At 43.5% G+C, this 21,686-nt stretch overlaps 1 protein-coding gene across 1 annotated transcript in view; it reads right to left on the minus strand.

The window, feature by feature from the left end:
- Positions 1–355: 355 nt before the first annotated feature.
- C10H3orf20 (chromosome 10 C3orf20 homolog) overlaps positions 356–21,686 on the minus strand; it is a 33,336-nt gene continuing 12,005 nt past the window's right edge. Inside the window, 5 exon segments of the mRNA XM_067755582.1 lie at positions 356–809; positions 1,430–1,553; positions 7,188–7,319; positions 12,927–13,047; positions 13,816–13,968. Coding sequence (XP_067611683.1) covers positions 448–809; positions 1,430–1,553; positions 7,188–7,319; positions 12,927–13,047; positions 13,816–13,968 — 892 coding nt within the window. The 3' untranslated portion in view covers positions 356–447.

The raw sequence follows: 21,686 nt of genomic DNA on the forward strand, positions 1-21,686 counted from the left end.
TAAAGCCCGTGAGCCACAACTACTGAGCCTGCGCTCTAAAGCCCGTGAACCACGACTACTGAGCCCACGTGCCACAGCTAATGAAGCCTGCACGCCTAGAGCCCATGCTCCGCAACAAGAGAAGCCACCACAATGAGAAGCCCGCTCACCACAATGAAGAGTAGCCCCCGCTCGCAGCAACCAGAGAAAGCCCACGCACAGCAATGAAGACCCAATGCAGCCAAAAATAAATAAATAAATTTATTTTAAAAAATAAAAACATAAAAACGACTTTTAGCTCACGCATAAAAAAGGCAGGCAGTGGGGCCAGATTTGGCCCCTGACCACAGTTTGCCAGCCTCGGCTCTAACCCATGTCCCCGGTCTGCTTTCTTCCCAGCCTTATCCCTAACTAAAATAGTTCAGCTCTTCACATGTTTATCTTCTATCTTTCCCCACCCCTAAAATTTCAACTCCAAGAGGGAGGGGCCTCATCTGTTTTGTTCACCATCGCGTGTTTACTACCCATCTCAGCATCTGACACACAGAAGCTGGAAGAAGTGAAGGCCCAAGCCCACCTGGGTGTGACTGTGGCCTTGGCCTGGACCTTGATGGGTTTCTTCCGAGTGGTGCTCACAGGAGCCAACACAGGCTCCTCCTTCGAAGACTCTCCAATTGAGGATTCGGGTCGGGCTGACTGAGATCGTAATAAAAGGATTTCTCCTGAGTATAAACTCAGCTTGGTGGCGTGCTCAGGATAGGGCCCGGACCTTAATCTGGTCCGAATGATTTCTGCCTCTTCCTTTACCGGATATTCTACGGTGAACAAGCCTCTGAACAGAAGACACTGGTGTCACTCCCCGGCGTGGCCTGGCCGCCATGCCCTGCTGTGAGACTGCACAGCTCCCCCTCCAGGCCATTACTCTCGCAGTCTGCTGCCTCCCGTTGTCTGGCCCAGTGCTCCCACCCTAGTGCAGCTAGTGGATCAGTAAGTGCTAGCTGAATGGAAGAACAAATCAATCTCAGTTCTGGCCATCTGTCAAGACCCAGCTTTGATCCATCCTCCCCCACGGGCCTGTGTTTCATTCAGCTTTGTGTCCTTTATAGCACTCAATGTAGAGGCTGGGTACACTATGCACTCAATGTAGAGGCTGGGTACACTATGCATCCATGTTGTTCCCTGTGCCTCCAGACTTAAGTCATTTCCATCTATGTTCTTTGTTTTATTTTTCTTTTGCTTTCTCTGCTAGACTGGCCAAGGGCCTCTCATTTCTTCATTCACTTACCAAACATCTACTAAATGTTGGGCACTGGTCATAAAGATGACCCCATACAGGAGTTCCCTGCCTCTGGGAACTCCAAGCAGGAGTGGGGGGCGGGGATGGGAAAACAAAGAAATATTTATAACGCTAGGTAGTAAGATTTATAATCGTACTATATAGTCTCCTTACCTGCCGCCAGCAGGACGGAGTTCATGAACTGGGACGCTGTCTTCTGAAACCGCCTCTTGATCTCTGCCAGGGCCCGACTCATCTTAGACATCTTTTCATCCATGCTGCTGATTCTGCGGGTCATCTGGGGAAAGGCCGAGGGGAAGGGCATTGTCACCTGCCCCGCCAGGAGCCGTCTGCCAAGCCCAGTGACCACAAGGCTAAGCCCTGGCTTAGAGGATGTGCCGCTCCTGCCTGGGACCCACCTCTCTCCCCTCAGCCCAGTGAATCCCCACACACTGACCCAACCCACCTCAAACGTCCCCCCCCCAGGGAGGTTGGTTGCACTGGGCAGAACTGTTCCTTGCCTTGGACCCTCACCACTTTCTCTATGCAGCCTGAAGACAGAGGTTAGCCCTTTGTGAAGTGATCAGTTGCGTGGGAGCCTGTCTCCCCAGCCAGACTCTGAGCTCCTAGAGGACAAGGATCGGGTTTTGGTCTCCTTTGTGTCCAAGTGCCCATCACACAGAAGGCACTCAATTAATGCTTGTTGCGCTATGAATAACTGGATGGACAAACGCCTCTCTGGACGTTTGCTGCCTGTCTCCCTCTATCGCACGACCCACAGAACCCTCTTCACCCTGCTGGCCACTCTCTGCTGAGAGACTGCCCTAGGCCAGGGTTACACAGATTGACTGGTTCCCATGGGCACCAAGTCCCAGGCCTCCGGCCTCAGTTCAGGATTACTCCGAAGGGCCACACTGGCTCCGGAGCTCCTATGGGACAGTGAGGCCGCCCTGCAGTTCAACCTCTGCCTCTGCCGGGGCGGAACTAGGTTCAGATTCTGAAGTTAATGGCAATCAGGGTGTGACTTTTTCTTCAGGAAGGCGTTACAGACTTGCTAAGCTACCAGCAATCACTCCCCACATTGAGCTTGCACATCTGCTCATTCCTGTCCTTCTTGCCCTGGGTTCTGGTCACTTTTTACTTTCTTTATCCCTAAACTTCGTCAGCCCTGAAGGCAGGGTCCATGCAGTCTATATCTCCCACTTCACACAGAGGAGGTGTGAAATAATTTTTCCTCTGCAGAATTGAAGCCTCAGGTGGAGAGAGCAGGGTGAGTGGTGGACAGACTTTCTGAAGAGCGATAAAGTCAGCCACGTATCCCTCTTTGTCCTGTAGGCAGGGCTTCTGTAAACGATGCTCCAATTAATAGCAAAGCCTCAACCATCCTTCTGTTTGTTGGCCCCAACCTCTGCCTCTGGGCTAATTTTATTTATTTATTTATAATTTATACCCAGTCTTGCTTCCCAAAAGGATCTGAGGCAGCACTGGGCTAATAAAGCATTTAAATTGAGCCATTTCCTTGCTTCCAAAGCGCTGTCTTGATAGAAAATTTAGTGAGGAGCCTGGCCGCAGGGCTATAAAAGCTGGGACTGCCATTCTGCCTATCGCTCTGATGGGTGGTTCCTTCCAGGGTGATGGGTTTAACAAGTTTTCCACTGACAGGGAGTGTGAGGGAAGAAACCACCCTACTCCCACCCCTCAGCTTTCGTAGATGGCCACAGGTTTGCTGATGAGTGGGTGACAGCCAGCTCCAAACACACACACACACACACACACACACACGATTGCAGTTGAATGGATTTTTAAAGTCCCAGGAGAGAAGTGTGGGATAGCTGGGTGGGCCTTTACACATCACTATACAAATTGGGAAACTGAGGCCCAGCAAGGAAAGGGAAGGCCTGAGGCCACCTCCTAGCTGAGGCTCTCTGCCAGCCTCGAGATTTCACATAAAAATATTCCAAGATGTTTAACCTGGAAGCTAGGGTCAACATTTGGAAATCCTGTTACCCACAATAAGTCTTCATTTGTTGTTGTTTATCTAGTCAGAAGGTTGTAATATACAGTACACCACCCTGCTCTCTCAAACAGAAGAGGTTAAGACGAGGATGCTCTGGGGCAAGTCAGTCTCCTTGGTCAACATCAACAACTATCCTCTAGAATGCAGTGGTTTTCAGAAGCTGTTTTAATGTATTTGTCTGTTTATCCCTACGCTAGATGTCTCCAAGATGGTTATGCTTTTTGAGTTACAATGTCCTTTTTAATAGATAACTTCCAGCCTCCTTCCGCACTGTCAGCCTCTGCAAGCTTCCCTTAATGAGGATTCCACCTTTAGATCCCCACTGTTCACTAAAAATATAATGCGAACTGCATGTGTGGCTTTGAACATTCCTGAAGCCACATTAAAAACATTCTCAGGCTTCCCTGGTGGCGCAGCGGTTCAGAGTCCGCCTGCCGATGCAGGGGACATGGGTTCATGCCCCAGTCCGGGAAGATCCCACATGCCGCGGAGCGGCTGGGCCCGTGAGCCACGGCCGCTGAGCCTGTGCGTCCGGAGCCTGTGCTCCGCAACGGGAGAGGCCACAACAGTGAGAGGCCCACGTACCGCAAAAAAAGAAAGAAACAAACAAACAAAAAAACATTCTCAGGGAACTTCCCTGGTGGCGCAGTGGTTAAGAATCCGCCTGTCAATGTAGGGGACACGGGTTTGAGCCCTGGTCTGGGAAGATCCCACATGTCGTGGAACAACTAAGCCCGCGCACAGAAACTACTGAGCCTGCACTCTAGAGCCCGTGAGCCACAACTACTGAGCCTGCAGTCTAGAGTCCGTGAGCCACAGCTACTGAAGCCCGCGCGCCTAGAGCCAGTGCTCCACAGCAAGGGAAGCCACTGCAATGAGAAGCTCGTGCACTGCAACAAAGTGTAGCCCCCGCTCACCACAACTAGAGAAAGCCTGAGCGCAGCAACAAAGCCCCAACGCAGCCAAAAATAAATAAATAGATAAAAACATTCTCAGAAGATGAAATTAATTCTAATAACATATTTATCTAACCCAATACATCAAAAATATGATTATTGCAACATGTAATCAAAATAAATGATCAATAAGAAATGCTACATTCTCTTTTCACACTAAGTCTTTGAAGTGCAGCGTGTGCTTTCACTTCCAGGCCATCTCAGCCTGGAATTGTCACATTTCAAGTGCTCAAGAGCCATTTGTGACTCCTGGCTACCATATTGGACTGCACAGCTCTGGACCTCTGATTCTAGCTCTCTAAGGCTGCATTTAGCTAAGAAAACATAAGATGTTAATGACTGAGGGGCTTTCCTAGGCCAAGAGGACATGTTCGGTACATGGAACTTAGAGTGATTTCTCTCAGCTGTTCATGGGGGCCTTCAACTGCTTACATCCTGGTTCTTAGCCATGTTCCAAATTTCAGAGATTACCAGACAAGAGGTTGCCAGAAAAACAAAGCATTACTGAATTTTATGTGAACAAAAATTTTTCTATTATCTATTGCCTTTGATAAGTAAATGCACATTTTTTAAAATACAAATTGACAGAATGGACTCACTGTCATACAAATTGACGGAATGGACTCATCAATCAGCAGTCATCTCAGCCCTGATGGACTCAAAATCCTGGCGTTGTTTTGCTCTTTGGCATGAGGAATGTAGGCTGAAGTCACTGGCATCTGAGTTTCCTGGGTGCTCAATGAGATCCCTTTAACGAACCCACCAGCTCCCTCAGCGCCCCTCTCTCCCACACACCACACCAGTCAAGCTGGATCACAAACCTGTGTTGATGCTTTTGCCCCTTCCATTAGAGTGAAAGTATTTCAGAGACTAGAGGGAGTGAGGCTTCTTTCACTTCGACATCCCCAGCAGCCAATCCGGCACACGGCAGGTGCTAATACATGTTTTTGGGGTTTTTTTTTTGCGGTACGCGGGCCTCTCGCTGTTGTGGCCTCTCCCGTTCCAGAGCCCAGGCTCTGGACGCGCAGCCTCAGCAGCCATGGCTCACGGGCCCAGCTGCTCCGCGGCATGTGGGATCTTCCTGGACCGGGGCACGAACCCGTGTCCCCTGCATCGGCAGGCGGACGGACTCTCGACCACTGCGCCACCAGGGAAGCCCGCTAATACATGTTTATTGAATTAGCTAATGAACTAATGAAGTTGAAATGCTGCTGAAATGTAAGAGCAGTGAAAAAAACAGGTGCAACGCTTCCCTCCAGGAAAAACACAGGTGTTCTCTGTGTCTTGCTTAGATAACATGGGTCTCCAACAAATGCCAGCCTCGCGTGTCCCCATGTAAAGGGGAGACGTGGGGCTGGCTGCTCCTATGGGCTCTGTCAGCCCTGCGAGCCTGTTGGCATGTGGTGGCAAATGCCCTCACAGTGCAAACGCCTCCTTCAGAGTGACTATAATTTATCAGCCAAACTGGGACACTTCTAAGAGGGATGCTACTAATAACTCCTGGGCTGATAGGCGTAAACCGGGACTGGCCCCGGGAAGACTGGGAGGTGTGGTCCCCCCGGCTCCCACTCCAAGGAGGCTTCTTGAGTGAGCCAATCCCCTGTGTGTAATGCCAGCGGTCAGTGCCACCAAGGAGCCCATGGCCACCCCAGTCTCATGGTGAATGTCAACTATTCTCTTCCAGACTATAAACTCCTCAGGGATCAGGGACTTTGTCCCCTCATCCTCTCCATCTCTTTCCACAATGTTGACTCTGGACCAGGCACACAGTAGGATCCACAAAGACCCAGTGAATGAAGAACTGAGTTTCCAGACTCCAACATTGGCTCACCTACCCCCTTAGCAAGTGCTTCATTTGAAGCAGTCCCTGTGCTTCAGGGCAACAGTACCTGTAGGAATCACAGGGAATTCCCACTTTGGTAGAGAAGGCTGGCTTGTAAATAAAGCAGTGTTGGAATGGAGGTGAGTCACTGCTGGGAGGGCTGAGCAAGGGGACAGGCAGACTCTACCTGGGATGGGAAAGGGGGTGGTGGAGAGGGTCATCAATACATGGGCAGTTACTCTATCCGGCATCATATCTCCCTTTTCTGGTAACAGCACCGTGATTTTCCTTTATGGAACACACTCCTGCCTAATCATTTGCCCGAGTGGTATACCTGGGGCTGATCACACCCCTCGGCTCCTGGGATGGACATGACTACTCGAGCCTGGCTAGTAAGAGCAACACACATACCTCACCACAGAGAACATTTCAGGTGCAGGAAGTAGATGGAGCCAATGATGTTGGTGTTGGCACCTCTACTGAAGTGCTTAGCAAAGAGAACTCCTCTTTTTCCTGGGGAGACCAAAGCTGGTAGAACAATAAGCCTGGAGAGGCTCATGACCATCTTGTCACCATAATAAGAGAAACTCCTTGGAAACAGAGCCAACGAAGAGGAAGGCAGAGCCAAGAGATGGGAAGATCTGATGAAATCCTTTGAGGGCCTGGATCCAGCCATGCCTGATGCTGCCTATCTACAGACTGACTTTTCAGTTTATTGAGCCAATACAGTTTCTTTTTTTTTTGCGGTACGTGGGCCTCTCACTGTTGTGGCCTCTCCCATTGCAGAGCACAGGCTCCGGACGCGCAGGCTCAGCGTCCATGGCTCACGGGCCCAGCCGCTCCGCGGCATGTGGGATCTTCCCAGACCGCGGCACGAACCCGTGTCCCCTGCATTGGCAGGCAGACTCTCAACCACTGCGCCACCAGGGAAGCCCCTGAAAGACTCTTGATAGAAGTTTCACAGAGAAGGTGGTACTAAAGTCAGACAGTGAACGATGAGTACAAGTCCATTAGACAGGTAAAGAGGTGGGGCCTTGTATGGGTAGGGGAGGCAGGAAGAACAAAGGCATTCCAAAGTGACAATCCATGTTAAAACACTCTGGGGTCAGGCCTGGGTGACTGGTCTGTGTGCCTTACCCGTTTATTGTGCGATGTCACATGTGGACAGCTGTTGGCCGATATGGGGAGTGTTACTGTCTCATTCAGGGAGGTAAAGGTGGCCATGATAGAATCCTGTCCTAGCACCATCAGCTTCATTTGCTCATTCACCTGTGGATAAAAAAAACAGGACTCAGTGGATCCCTGCTTCTGTTGTCCCACCTACCCGTTCCTGACCGGGTAGGGGGGACAACAGAAAACCACAAAACACAAAACCCCTCTTGGCTTGGGCCTAAGAGAGCTGTAAGATCTTTCTGGTTATTATGCTAGAATCCTGTTTTCAGGGAGAACACATAAGAATTCCAATTTTTCTTTGAGGGATAAGCAGAAAAAATAATGATGGTTCTTTACCCCTGCCCTTTCCCTTTCCAACCCAAACCTGTAACCAACTGTGAAGGAGACACAGGGATCCAACAGGCGAGTCAGCTTTGGCTCTGGTAGAGTTGGATAGGAGTCAGAAGCCAACACTGTCCCTGAATCTGATGCTGGGTCCACCCAGGCACCAGGTCTGACTAGGAAAGCACGCAGAGCTACCTTGGCAGGGGGACCAGACCTCACCCCTCTGCAGGTGGGTGGGCAGATGGCAAAAGGGAACCTAGCCAGGGTCGTGCCACACATGCTCATTTCCCTCTCCTGCAGTCACCAAATGTGTCACCACTCCTCCCCTGAGGAGGGGCCACCCTTTTTCATCACTTCCAAAATGGTGGGATTTCCTAGGTAGCAGTCCCAGAGAAGAACACAGGGAGGGTGAGTTGCCCTTATAGCAACTCACTCCTTACTAAGAACTCTGTGGCCTGGAGTGAGTCCCAGGTCTGCCTCTGGTTAGCAAGCCACTGGGCCTCCCTGAAGCTCCCAATCTTCAATATCAGAGTCAAAATGCTCGTGTTAGGTTCAAATAAGATAAAGATTATGGAAGTGGCTTTCTAAGTCACAAAGGCCCACACCAAAGACGAGCAGATATTGTCAGGATGTGGCAGAGCAACGTGCACGTAAGGCCCTGGATGGTTCAGGTGTGCAGAGAGTTATTTATGCACAGTGGCCCCACCAGGGCCTGGGCATCTGTAGCTCTACAGCCCCTGACCTACACGTGCCCCAGAACTCCTCGGAACTAAGAAAGTGCTCTCCATCTTCACTCCTCCCATTTCCTTCTAGGATTCCACTTGCTGGTCCAAAGGTCCACACTCAATTTCCTCACCATCCAGCCCCTTCCTCATTCTCTGCAGCCTGGATGCTAGTCCCCTTCCACACTCTGAAAACATCTGATCCATGACCATCTTCCTGCCAAGTGTGTGACATCTTCAAACTTGTAGATCACTCTCACTTAAGAGAGACACTACCTGCTCCAGTTCTCCTTCTAGAGACTGTAGAACAGAGCTGTGAGCTGTGGCTGGGAGCTCAAGCACTGTGGTTGGACACTTGAGGCAGGTTGCTTAGCTTCTCTGAGCCGGGGGACAATAACAGAATCTTTCTCTGGGGCACTAAGCAGATTTCACAGATAAAATAAGCAAAGGGCTTAGCTTGGTAGAGCTGTTTTTAATTATCTTGGCCCCTGGGTGGTTTCTCTTCCTCTTCCCAATGTCCCAACGATGGTGCTCTGTGAACTCAGCCACTGCTCATCTTCCTGGGAGTTCGTGAGCCACATGTATATGACGTACATATCATCCCCAATCTCTCGTTCTAGGTGAGGATCCCTGTCCAGAGAGAGATGTCCACTGAGCCCAATTAGCACATCAAAAACCATATGGGTCTCTGAGCCTCTCAGAAACTGCTTTGTTTCCACCCAGACACACACACTCCATGTGGAGTCATCTATAATTCCCTCCTCCTCTCATTTATCCCCTACAGCCCATTTCTGAATGCCACTGATTTATTTTACTGAAATGGCCTCTTTAAAAAATATTACTAATACCCTCCATCATGTCAAGTCTGGCTAGTAACTCCTTAACTAGTCTTTCTACTAGCCCCATCTGCTGATCTTTCCCTCTCCAGTCAACCTTCCACATAAATGCTGGATGGAGCATAGCAGCCCTCAGCTTAAAAACTAACCAGCTGGTTATACTCCCACTATAGCTGAGTCAGGTCCTAACAGGCTGATCCTCCCACAGAACTTGGAAAAAATACAAAAAACAACTACTCAAAGGCTCAGAAGAATAAGCAAAAGCAGGCAGATTTCGAAGAGTCAAAACTTAAAAGGATCAACATGGGATGAGTTCTTTCTGGCCCAAAGAATCAAAGGACAAAACCTGGGGTCAACTATAGTCACAGAAAAGTAAGGAGAGAATTACAGAAGGGACAGAGAAGTAGAGTCCCAAATGCTATGATTAAACAGTCCACAGCTTTGGCTGATCCCTGAACCATGTGTGAGCAGTGAAAACTCAAGGCAGTTTACTTCCAGGGAAACAGAAAACTGGACTGAGATTTGAGCTGCTGCCCACTGCGGGTGAGACAAAGTTTGCATTATGAGTCTAAACAAGCCCATTGCCTGTTAAAACAAAAAAAATCAACACTCTTCAGAGAAATACATCAGAACTCAGAGACTCTAAAACATAACATCCACAATGTCAGCAATCCAAAATAACTCAACATGTGAAGAGCCAGTGAAGTGCGAGCTGTTCTCAAGGCAACAAATAACCAATCCTGTCTGATATGTCCCAGATGTTGAAATTACCAGACAAGGCTTTATAGCAGCTAACTTAACTATGCTCAATGAGACAAAGGAAAATATATTTGTAATGAAAGAAAAATTAGGAAATCTCAGCAGAGAAACAAAAAATATAAAAAACAACTAAACAGAAATCATAGAGTTGAAAATAAATATCTGGAATTTTTAAACATCACAGGATTAGCATAACAGCAGAATGGAAATGACAGAATAAAGTCAGTGAATTTGGAGATAGATCCATGTAAATTATCCAATCTGAAAAGTAAACAGAAAAATATTGAACAACAACAAAAAGAACAGAGACTCAGGGACCTTTGGGACAACATAAAAGGTCTAAAATACATGTAATTGGAGTCTCAGAAGAAAAGGAAGGAGACTGGAGTGCATTCTTCCCCTAAAACAACAGCAGAAGACTCCCCAAAATTTGTTGAAGGATGTGAATTTACAGATTAAAGTAGCTCAGTAAACCCCAAACAGAATTTATATGAAGACAACCACATGCAGACACATCATAGTCAAACTTAGAAAACTAAAAGAGAAAATCTTGAAAGGAATGAGAGAAAATGAACAATGATTTGAATAACTACAAACTTCTCATCAGAAACTATGGACGACAGAGACAGTGGAACATCTTTAAAATGCTGATAGAAAAAAACGTCAACCAGAATTCCATATCTGGCAAAAATATTCTTTCATAAAGACATTTTTCACATGAAAGAAAACAGAATTTGTTGCCAGAAGATCTCCATTTCAAGAAATGCTAAAGGAAGTTTTTCAGGATGAAGAGAAATGATACTGGAGGGAAACTGGATTTTCAGAGAGGAATGAAAATGCTGGGAACGATAAATATCTGGGCAGAAACAAACTTGCCACTGCAGCCTCCAAGACAGCATGCAAACTCCTCAGCATGACATCCAGTGCCTCTCACCTCCACCCCCCTGACACATACAGCTCTTCCCTACTCTTCTTTCATGAGAAGCACTTGTGAACTTTTAACGATGCCACCCTGAGTCCCAACTCCAAGCCTTTACAGATGATATTCCTCTATCCAGAATGCTCTCCCTCCTTCTTATCTGTATCTATGAGAATAATATGCACACACACTCATGTTACAACTCAAGGCCACTTGTGTTCCAGGCCACTCCTGACTGTACCAGCCCCTGTTGTGCATTTCTGTATGCAGCTCTAGGGAACAGAATAATGAACTAAGACACACTGCTGAAACACTTTAGTGTGTCAAAGCACCTTCCCCACCACTGTTTCATTTAGTTCTCACAAAAGCAGTGTGAGGCAGGAGGGAGGCTCTTGTGACCCACCTTGTATTGATGAGCCACCAAGACTCAGAGAAGCTGAGTGGTTTTCAGAAAGCTGCACACCCAGGGTTTGGCAAAGCTGACACTAGTACGTGGCTCCTCAGACCCTCATCCCAGAGTTCTCTGTCCACTTGGCCATACTGACATATAACATATGGTGTCTGCCTGCAACCAATTTATAATCTTTTTGGATTGTAAACTTTCATATAACTACAAAAAGTTAAATAGTAAGGCAATAACTCAATACACTCCTGGACTGGAGATCTTGGACCTGGTCAAGCAATAGAAAGACTTGTGAAAACTACAAACTCCAGAACCCATGACAGACCAACTGAATCACAATCTCTCTAGGGCTGTGCCTGGGATCTATATTTTTGTTAAAGTCCCATGGGTGATTCTGATATGCAGCCACAACTGAGAACCTCTTCATTACATGACTAATTGTACAATGACTGAAATTTGTCATTTCAGTCCGGATTACTTTTTAATCCAGACAGTGGGCACTGGGAGAAGAGAGAAATGGGTGTGGACTGGAGTGCCATGAGAACAGGAAGTCTGAGTAGGGCTTTGAAGGAGGGAAAATTTGGATTGGCAGAGAGAGAAGATGTATTATATTTCAGGACATTGGGGTAGGAAGGGTGATATACGTTCAAGGAATTGAATGTTTCTGAGCAGTGGTATGGTCTACAGGAATCGAGATATAAGAATGAGAATCCAGTGGTCAACATAGAGGATGAACAGGAAGGGCATGAGACAGGATGCTTGAGCCCTACCATGAACTCTAACAGTGCTTCTGTCTGTAACTCTTACCTTGGGTGGATTCTATGTTCTGTGATCTTTCTCTGAATCCCAATCCTATGAGCTTGTCCTTCTCTCACAGCCCTTATACTTTTCTACCACATATTCTTATTATTCCCCTAGATTTCTGAGTTCCTTGAGGGGTATTGTCTATCTTTCTATCCCCTAGATTGGTGATTTTCAACAACAGGTGATTTTTGCCCCCCAAAAACATTTGGCACTGTCTGGAGATATTTTTGGTTGCCACAACTAGGAGAGGGGGTACTCCTGGCATCTACGGAGATACTGGTAAATATCCTACAATGCACAGTTATTAAAAGGATTATCCATCTCAAAAAGTCAGTAGTTCCAGGGATGAGAAACTCTGCCATAGGTAAAGTGACAAGCACACTTAATTGCTTTATTAGTATATTAAATGTATTAAGTTATTATTTAATATTAGTAATTAAACATTTATTATTTAATAACTCTTTGATGAATAGCTGAACAACCAAATGAATGAAAAAAGGATTTGTGTCTATCAGCTTCCTTTACCTCTCAGATTTTTTTGTTTCACAGATAGTAAAACTATAAACACAAAAACTGGGGAGACCAACATAGAATTACTTTTCTTATTGCCACACATAGGCATTAAAAATAAAACTATCAAACTACTGTAACAGTTACTTCCTAAAATAAAGGACATTTTAACTATAAAATATAATATCATTAATAATAAAAATAAAACAGGAAGCATATTACCAAGAAAGGTCAGTACAGCAGCCAACAGTTGCTGTAGGCTGGTGAAAAGTTCACTTCAGTCAGCCCTGGACCACTGCCCATCAACGTGGGAACCTCTGATATTACAAGCTCCTTGAGGCTAGGGCTCCTGTCATACAGGTAGCCCTCTGGCTCTTAATGCTGGACAGCCCAGTGGCAAGCCCCACCTCTGCTGCCCACCCCTACCTTGTATTCCAGAGAGAGCAAAGTCTCTGTCTTGGAGGTCCAGCTCCACTTGTGGACTACATAGCCGTTGTAGTCATTGGCGGTCCCACCTTCTTCATCCAACACCAAGACGTATGGGCAGCTAGGAGAGATACATAAATGAGGAGCTTCCTCCAGGACCTGGAAGGAATCCCCCATCACTACAGGCTATAGGCAGGCAGGGCTCTGAGACTCTGCCCCAGGTGGAGGAACTGTGGACTCTTGCAGGTGGCCCTACTTACCCTCCCTAACATGGTCTGATGTCCCCTCACACCTCTTGATGCTACTGGGGAGTCTGCTGGGAAGGTCAGATCTGAAGGAGATGGTGGAGGCTCAGGCCTAACCCAAGGGGGAGAGAAATGGAACGTGTGCCCGTAGCCCAGGAGCCTGAGCATATAAGATCTCAGGCACCAAAATGGGAAACGGAACAACCGTCACATGAAAGTAAGTCAATCCCTCCTAGAACAGTTCCTTAGGAAAATCAGACAAAATCAACATTTGGCTACCAAGAATATGTGCTACCCATGGTCTCTCCTACACTGCTTCCTAGTATAAAACACTTCCCTTCCCTAAAGAATTCTTCCATGAATCTAGCTAACAGTGAAGATCTCAGTGCTCTGGCGGGAACAAGTGGAGTAGGACTTGGGGAATTTCCCTTCTCATTGGCTATGACATGAATCCAGCAAGTAAGGGCCTCAAAGCACCTATGTCCCTACAGGCACTGCTTTGGCCCTGCCACACTGTCTTCCTAGATCTCTGGACACTGCCTGGTCCATCTTTTTCCCAGGGGCTCCTACTTTGCACCTCGGTGCCCCACTTTGTCACCCTCAGAGATACTTCCATGGGGCCAAGATTCCCCCAACTGACTCACCAGGCCTTCAGGTTGTAGTGAATGCAGCCCTGGCCTTCAGCATTGAACACGGCCAGGAAGGAGAAGCTGGGTGTGTCATTAAAGAGGCAGGTGATGGCTCTCCCTCTGCAGCACATGGGGATCTGACACACGGCGATGTGTCCAGAGGGATAGCTCGCAGAAATTGTTAAGTAGAACTAACAGAAAACTCTCAGAATTCTGCTCTTAGGTGCCTCATGGAAAGCAAGTCTACATGTCAGTGTTTTAGCTGTTTGGTACATCATTCCCAGTCTTCTGCACTTTGCATAAGTAACAACTAAATGACTATGGAACCAACCATGCCCTGGGTGCTTCCCTGTATCCTCTTTCTACTCCTCACAACCACCCTGTGGTAGGTACTATTACCTTCATCTCACAGATGAGTAGGGTTTCCCTGCATGTAAGGGGTTTCCTGAGATGCATTATTTTCAGTGATAAAACCAGGAAAGTCCCAGACAAACCAGGGTAAGTTATTCACCCAACAGATGAGGAATCCAAGGTGCAGAGAAGTGATCTGCCTTACATCACATCACAGGAAGTGGCAGAGCCAGTATCTGAACTCTGAGGCCAGGATATTTCTAATGCTGTTAGGCTGCTTCCCCTTCTTACCAATCTAGAAGAGTAGACAATGTCTCCCTGTTCATTTCCTACTTAGGAGGCCGCAAGGAGCACTGGTCCTGACTAAAACAGATATGGTGTGGGCAGCTACTATCCTTTTTGCCAGAATTTCAGAAATGCCCCAGACAGGAAGAATTTCAGTGATCCTACAATCCCACTCCTGGGCATATATCCAGAGAAAACTATAATTCAAAAAGATACACGCACCCCAATGTTCACTGCAGCACTATTTACGATAGCCAAGACATGGAAGCAACCAACATGTCCAGCAACAGATGAATGGATAAAGAAAATGTGTTATACACACACACACACACACACACACACACACAATGGAATATTACTCAGCCATAAAAAAGAATGAGATAATGACATTTGCAGCAACATATAGGACCTAGAGATTAACATACTAAGTGAGTAAGTCAGAGACAAAGACAAATATCATATGATATTGCTTATATGTGGAACCCTAAAAAAATGAACTCATTTACAAAACAGGAATAGACCCACAGACATAGAAAACAAACTTATGGTTACCAAAGGAGAAAAGTGAGGGGAGGGATAAATTAGGAGTTTGGGATTAATATATACACACTCCTATACGTAAAATAGATAACCAACAAGGACCTACTGTATAGCACAGGGAACTATGTTCAATAATTTGTAATAACCTATAATGGAAAAGAATCTGAAAAATAATATACATATACACATATAACTGAATCACTGTGCTGTATACCTAAAACTAACACAACATTGTAAATCAACTATACTTTAATTTATTAAATTTAAAAATAAACAAATAAATAAATTAATTAATTATTAAACCAAAAAATAAATAAAATTCATTAGATGGATTTCGCACTATGCTGGAGCAGGAGAAGAAAAAAATCAGTGAACTTGAAGACAGAACAACTGAAATTATCCAGGCTGAGGAGCAAAAAGAAAAAAGAATGAAGAAAAATGAACAGAACCTAGGAGACCTGTGGGACACCACCAAGTAGACCAATATATGCATAACAGGAGTCCCAGAAGAAGTGAGGGGACAGAAAGAAATAATGGTTGAAAACTCCCCGATTTTTATGAAAGATATGACTCTATACATTCAAGAAGATCAACAAACTGCAAGTAGGATAAATTCAAAGACAGCCACGTTATTATCGAACTGCAAAAAGACAAAGAAAGAATCTTGAAAGCAGCAAAAGAAGAGACTTGTCATGTACAAGGGATCCTTAATAAGATTAGTGGCCAAGTTCTCATCAGAAACCAAGAAGGCCAGAGGCACTGGATGAAATATTTAAAAAGCTGAAAAAAAAAAGCTATCAACCAAGGCTTCTATATTGAATAAAACTATTCTTCAAAAATGAAGGAGAAATTAAGATTTTTCCAGATAAACTAAAGCTGAGACAGTTCACCACTAGTACACCTGCCCTACAAAAAATGCTAAAAGGATTCCTTAAAGTTGAAATGAAAAAACACTTGACAGTAACTCAAAGACAAACAAAGGAAAAAAGAACACCAGTAAAGGTAACTACATAAGTAAATATAAAATTCAGTATTATTATTTTGTTTATAATTCCTTTTTTCCTATATGATTTGAGAAAACAAATGCATAAAACAATACTTGTAAATCTATATTAATGGCAATGTATGTATAAAGAGTTAATTTCTGTTAAAACAAAATAAAGGAGGAGGAATGGAGCTGTATAGGAGCAGAGTCTTACATGCTACTGAGGCTAAGTTGGTCTTAACTCAAACTAATACGTTGTCAAATGTAATTAGTTTCTTCAGGCTGCTGTAACTAAGTACCACAAACTGGGTGACTTGAACAGCAGAAATTTATTCTCTCACAGTCTGGAGTCTAGAAGTCTGAAATCAAGGTGCTGATAGGGCCATATTCTTGGAGGCTCTGGGGAAGAACACTTCCTTGCCTCTTCCTATTTTTCTAGTGGTTACCAAGAATCTTTAGCATTCCTTGGTTTATAGATGTATCATTCTAACGTCTATCTCAGTCATCACGTGGTGTTCTTCCCTCTCTGTGTGTCTGTTTTCTCTTCTTATAAGGACATCAGTGGATTAGGGCTCATTCTAATCCAATATAACTGCATCTTAATAATTATATCTGCAAAGACCCTATTTCTAAATATGGTCATATCCTGAGGTTCCAGGTAAACATAAATTTTTGTTAGACATTATTCAACCCATTATACCAGGGAAACCAATAAGAAAATAACTAGAAAGTGTGGAGAAAAGGAAATCAGAGAGCTACCATATAATCCAGCAATCCCACTCTTCAACATATACCCAGAGAAAAACATGGTTCGAAAGGATAAACACACCCCAATTGTTCATTGCAGCACTGTTTACAATAGCCAAGACATGGAAGTGACCTAAATGTCCACTGACAGATGAATGGATAAAGATGTGGTACATATATACAATGGAATATTACTCAGCCATTAAAAAGAATGAAATGATGTCATTTGCAGCAACATGGATGGACCTAGAGATTATCATACCAAGTGAAATAAGTAGGACAGGGAAAGACAAATATCATATGATATCACTTATATGCTGTATCCAAGAAGAAAAAATGAAAGAAATGAACTTATTTACAAAACAGAAATAGACTCACAGACTTAGAGAAGGAACTTATGGTTACTGGGGAGAAGGGTGGGAGGAGGGATAGATTGGGAGTTTGGGATTGACATGTACACACTGCTGTATTTAAAATAAAATGCCTTGGGACTACCCTGGTGGCGCAGCGGTTAAGAATCCACCTGCCAATGCAGTGGACACAGGTTTGATCCCTGGTCCGGGAAGATCCCACACACCACGGAGCAACTAAGCCCATGTGCCACAACTGCTGAGCCTGTGCTCGAGAGCCCGTGAGCCACAACTACTGAGCCCATGGGCCACAACTACTGAAGCCCTTGTGCGTAGAGCCTGTGCTCCACAATAAGAGAAGCCACCATAATAAGAAGCCCATGCACCACAACAAAGAGTAGCCCCCACTTGCCACAACTAGAGAAAGCCCGTGCACAGCAACAAAGACCCAATGCAGCCCCCATACATACATAAAAATAAAATGCCTTTCCATGAAAAAGAAAGAAAAGAAACAGCAAAATGGCAGAATTCAGTCCTCCCATATCATCAATTACTTTAAATATAAATGGATTAAACTCTCCAAAGGCAGAGATCTGCCAAATGGATAAAAACAAAACAAAATATATTACTCAACTATATGCTATCTACAAGAGACTCACTTTAGATGCTAAGACACAACTAGGTTGAAAGTGAAATGATGGAAAAGGATATTCCATGCAAATAGTAACCAAAAGAAAGGTGGCTGTATTGATATCAGACAAAATAGACTTTAGTAAAAATTTTTACAAGAGACAAAGAAAGACATTATATATTGAGAAAAGGGCCAATACCTCAAGAAGATATAACAACTATAGACATATAAACACCTAACAACAGAGCCCTAAAATATATAAAGCAAAAATGCACAGAATTAGAGGAAGAAATAGTTCTACTATAAAAGAGACTTCACTACCTTACTTTCAACAATGGCTAGAAAAACTAGACAGAAAATCAGAGGACTTGAACAATAGTATAAACCAACTAGAGCTACCAGGCATATACAGAACGTTCCACTTGACAACAGGAGAATACACGTTCTTCTCAAGTTCACAAGGATTGTTCTCTGGTTTACACAGTATGTTAGGCCACAAAACAAGTCTCAATAAATTTCAAAAAACTGGAACCATAAAGAGTATATTCTCTGACAACAGAATGAAACTAGAAATCACTGGCAGAAGGAAATTTAGAAAATTCACAGACAGTGGAAATTAAGCACACACTTTTAAACAACTAATGGATAGAGAATAAATCACAAGGGAAATCAGAAAATACTTTAAGATAAATGAAAACAAAAACACAAAATACCAAAACTTATGGGATCAGGTGAAAGCAGTACTCAGAGAGAAATTTACAGCTATAAATATTCACATTATGACAGTCTCTAGGCCCAATCCATGTTGCTGCAAATGGCATTATTTCATTTGTTTATACAGTCTAGAGATTGTCATACTGAGTGAAGTAAGTCAGTCAGAGAAAGACAAATATCTTATGATATCACTTATATGTGGAATCTAAAAAAATGGTACAAATGAACTTATTTACAGAATAGAAATAGAGTCACAGATGTAGAAAACAAACTTATGTTACTAGGGGGGAAAGGGGGGGAGGGACAAACTGGGAGATTGGGATTGACATATACACACTACTATATAAAAAATAGATAACTAATAAGAACCTACTGTATAGCACAGGGAATTCTTCTCAATACTCTGTAATGACCTGTATGGGAAAAGAATCTGAAAAAGAGTGGATATAGTAAATCAACGATACTTCAATTTAAAAAAAGATAAAAAGATTAAAAATTTAAAAAACTATGAGTGGATATATGTATAAGTGATTCACTTTGCTGTACAGCAGAAACTAACAACATTGTAAATCAACTACACACTAATAAAATTTTTTAAATATTCATATTACAGGAGAAGAAAGATCTCAATTCAATAACCCAACCTTCTACCATAATGAACTATAAAAAGAACAGTAAAGTACAACTAAAGCTAGCAGAGGAAGGAAATAATAAAGATTAGAGAAAAGAAAAACAAAACAGAGAACAGAAAAAACAATAGAGAGAACTGGCAAAACCCGAAACTGGTTCTTTGAAACGATCTGTAAAATTAACAAAACTTTAGCTACACTGACTGAGGGGGAAAGAAAAAGGAAGACTCAAATTCCTAAAATCAGAAATGAAAGTGGAGACATTACTACTGACCTTACAGAAATGAAAAAAGATCATAAGAGAATTATATGAAGATCTGTACCTCTACCAGTTAGGTAACCTAGTTGAAAAGGACCAATTTCTAGAAACATGCAAAGCAAAGTTGCAGGATACAACACCAACACATAGAAATAAGTTGTCCTTCATGAACATGGGATGTCTTTCCATTCATTTCAGTCCTCTCTACTTCAGCAATATTTTGTAGTTTTCAGTGTACGAGTTTTACACCTCCTTGGTTAAATTTATTCCAAAGTATTTTATCCTTTTTGATGTTATTGTAAACGGTATCATTTCCTTTTGTTTATTACTTTTCTATTGTAGTTGTTGCTCATATAGCATTTCAGATCATTTGTTCCCGGTGTTCATGGATTGGAAGAATTAATATTGTTAATGGCAATGCTCCCCACAGTGATCTACAGATACTGGGTTGGACAAAAAGTTTGTTTGGGTTTTTCTGTAACATCTTAGGGTCTTTTTGGCCAACCCAATACAATGCAATCCCTAACAATCCCATCAATCTTTTTTGCAGCAATGGAAAACTTGATCCTAAAACTCGTACAGAATTGCAAGGGTACCCAAATAACCAAAATAATCTTGAAGAAAAGAATAAAGATGAAGGACCCACACTTATTGATTTCAACACTTACTACAAAGTGATAATAAAACAGTGTGGTACTGGCATAATAGACATATATATCAACAGAACAGAATTAAGAGTCCAAAAATAAGCCCATATATCTATGGTCAATTGATTTTCAACAAGGGCGACAAGACCATTCAATGAGGGAAAGAATAGTCTCTTCAACAAATAGTGCTAGGACACTTGGGAACCACATGCAAAAGAATGAAGTTGGACCCTTACTCATACTATATGCAAAGATCAACTGAAAAATGGACCAGAGATCTAGACCTAAGAGCTATAACTATAAAGCTCTTAGAAGAAAACAGAGGAATAAGGAATAGTTTCTTAGATATAAAATCCAAAAATATAGAAAAACTGGACTTCATCAAAATTTAAATCTTTTGTATATCAAAGGATGCTATCAAGAGTATGAAAAGACACCTCACAGTACAGGAAAAATATATGTAAATTATATATCTGATAAGGGTCTAGTATCCACAATATAAAAAGAACTCACAACTTAATCAAAAAATTGGCAAAGGACTTGAATACACATTTCTACAAAGAAGATTATACAAAGAAGGCACATGAAAATGCTCCTAATCATTAGTTATTAGGGAAATGCAAGTCAAAACCATGACAAGGTATCACTTCACACCCACTAGAATGGCTGGAAATTAAAAATTGGAAAATATCAAGTATAGTCAAGGATGTGGAGAAATTGAAACCCTCACACATTGCTGTGGGAATGTAAAATGGTGCAGCCACTTTGGAAAACATTCTGAATGTTTTCATAATAAGTTAATAAGTTAAATATAGAATTATCATATGACCCAGTAATTCCACTCCTAGGTATAGACAGAAAAGAAATGAAAACAGTGTGCAAATAAAAACTTCTCCAAGAATGTTCATAGCAGCATTATTCATACTAGCCAAATGGTGGGAGCAATCTAATGTCCATAAATGAAAGAATGGATTTTAAAAAGTGGTATATCCATTCAATAGAATATTAGTCAGCCACGAAAAGGAAGGAAATTCTGACACATGCTACAACATGTATGAATCTTGAAAACATTAAGTGAAGGAAGCCAGGCATAAAAGGCCACATACTGTAAGATTCCATTTATATGAGATGTGCAGAATAGGCAAATCCATAGAGACAAAAAAACAGATTGGTGGTTGCCCCTGGGGGTAGGCAGAAATGAGGAGTGACCAATTAATGGGTATAGGATTTCCTTTTGGGGTGAACTCAATAGAGGAGTTGGTTGCACAACACTGTGAATGTGCTAAATGCCACTAAATTGTACACATTAAAAGGACTGATTTTATGTCATGTGAATTTCACCCCAATCAAAAAAACAAAAGGAGGGAATTCCCTGGAGGTCCAGTGGTTAGGACTCTGTGCTTCCACCGCCAAGGGCTGGGGTTCAATCCCTGGTCGGGGAACTGGGAGAACTGATGCATACTACAACATGGAAGAACCTCGAAAACATTATGCTAAGTGAAAGAAGCCAGATAAAAAGACCGCATACTGTGTGACTCCATTTATATGCAGTGTCTGGAATAGGGAAATGCATAGAGACAGAAAGGAGATGAGCAGTTGCCAGGGACTGTGGGGGAGGGGAAATGGGGAGTGACTGCTTATTAGGTACATGGTTTCCTTCTGAGGTGATGAAAAAGTGCTGGAAACTAGATAGTCGTGATGGTTGTACAACACTATGAATGCCACTGAACTGTACACTTCAAAATGCT

The sequence above is a fragment of the Pseudorca crassidens genome, chromosome 10 (genome assembly GCF_039906515.1).
Source record: "Pseudorca crassidens isolate mPseCra1 chromosome 10, mPseCra1.hap1, whole genome shotgun sequence".
In the NCBI taxonomy this organism is placed as follows: Eukaryota; Metazoa; Chordata; class Mammalia; order Artiodactyla; family Delphinidae; genus Pseudorca; species Pseudorca crassidens.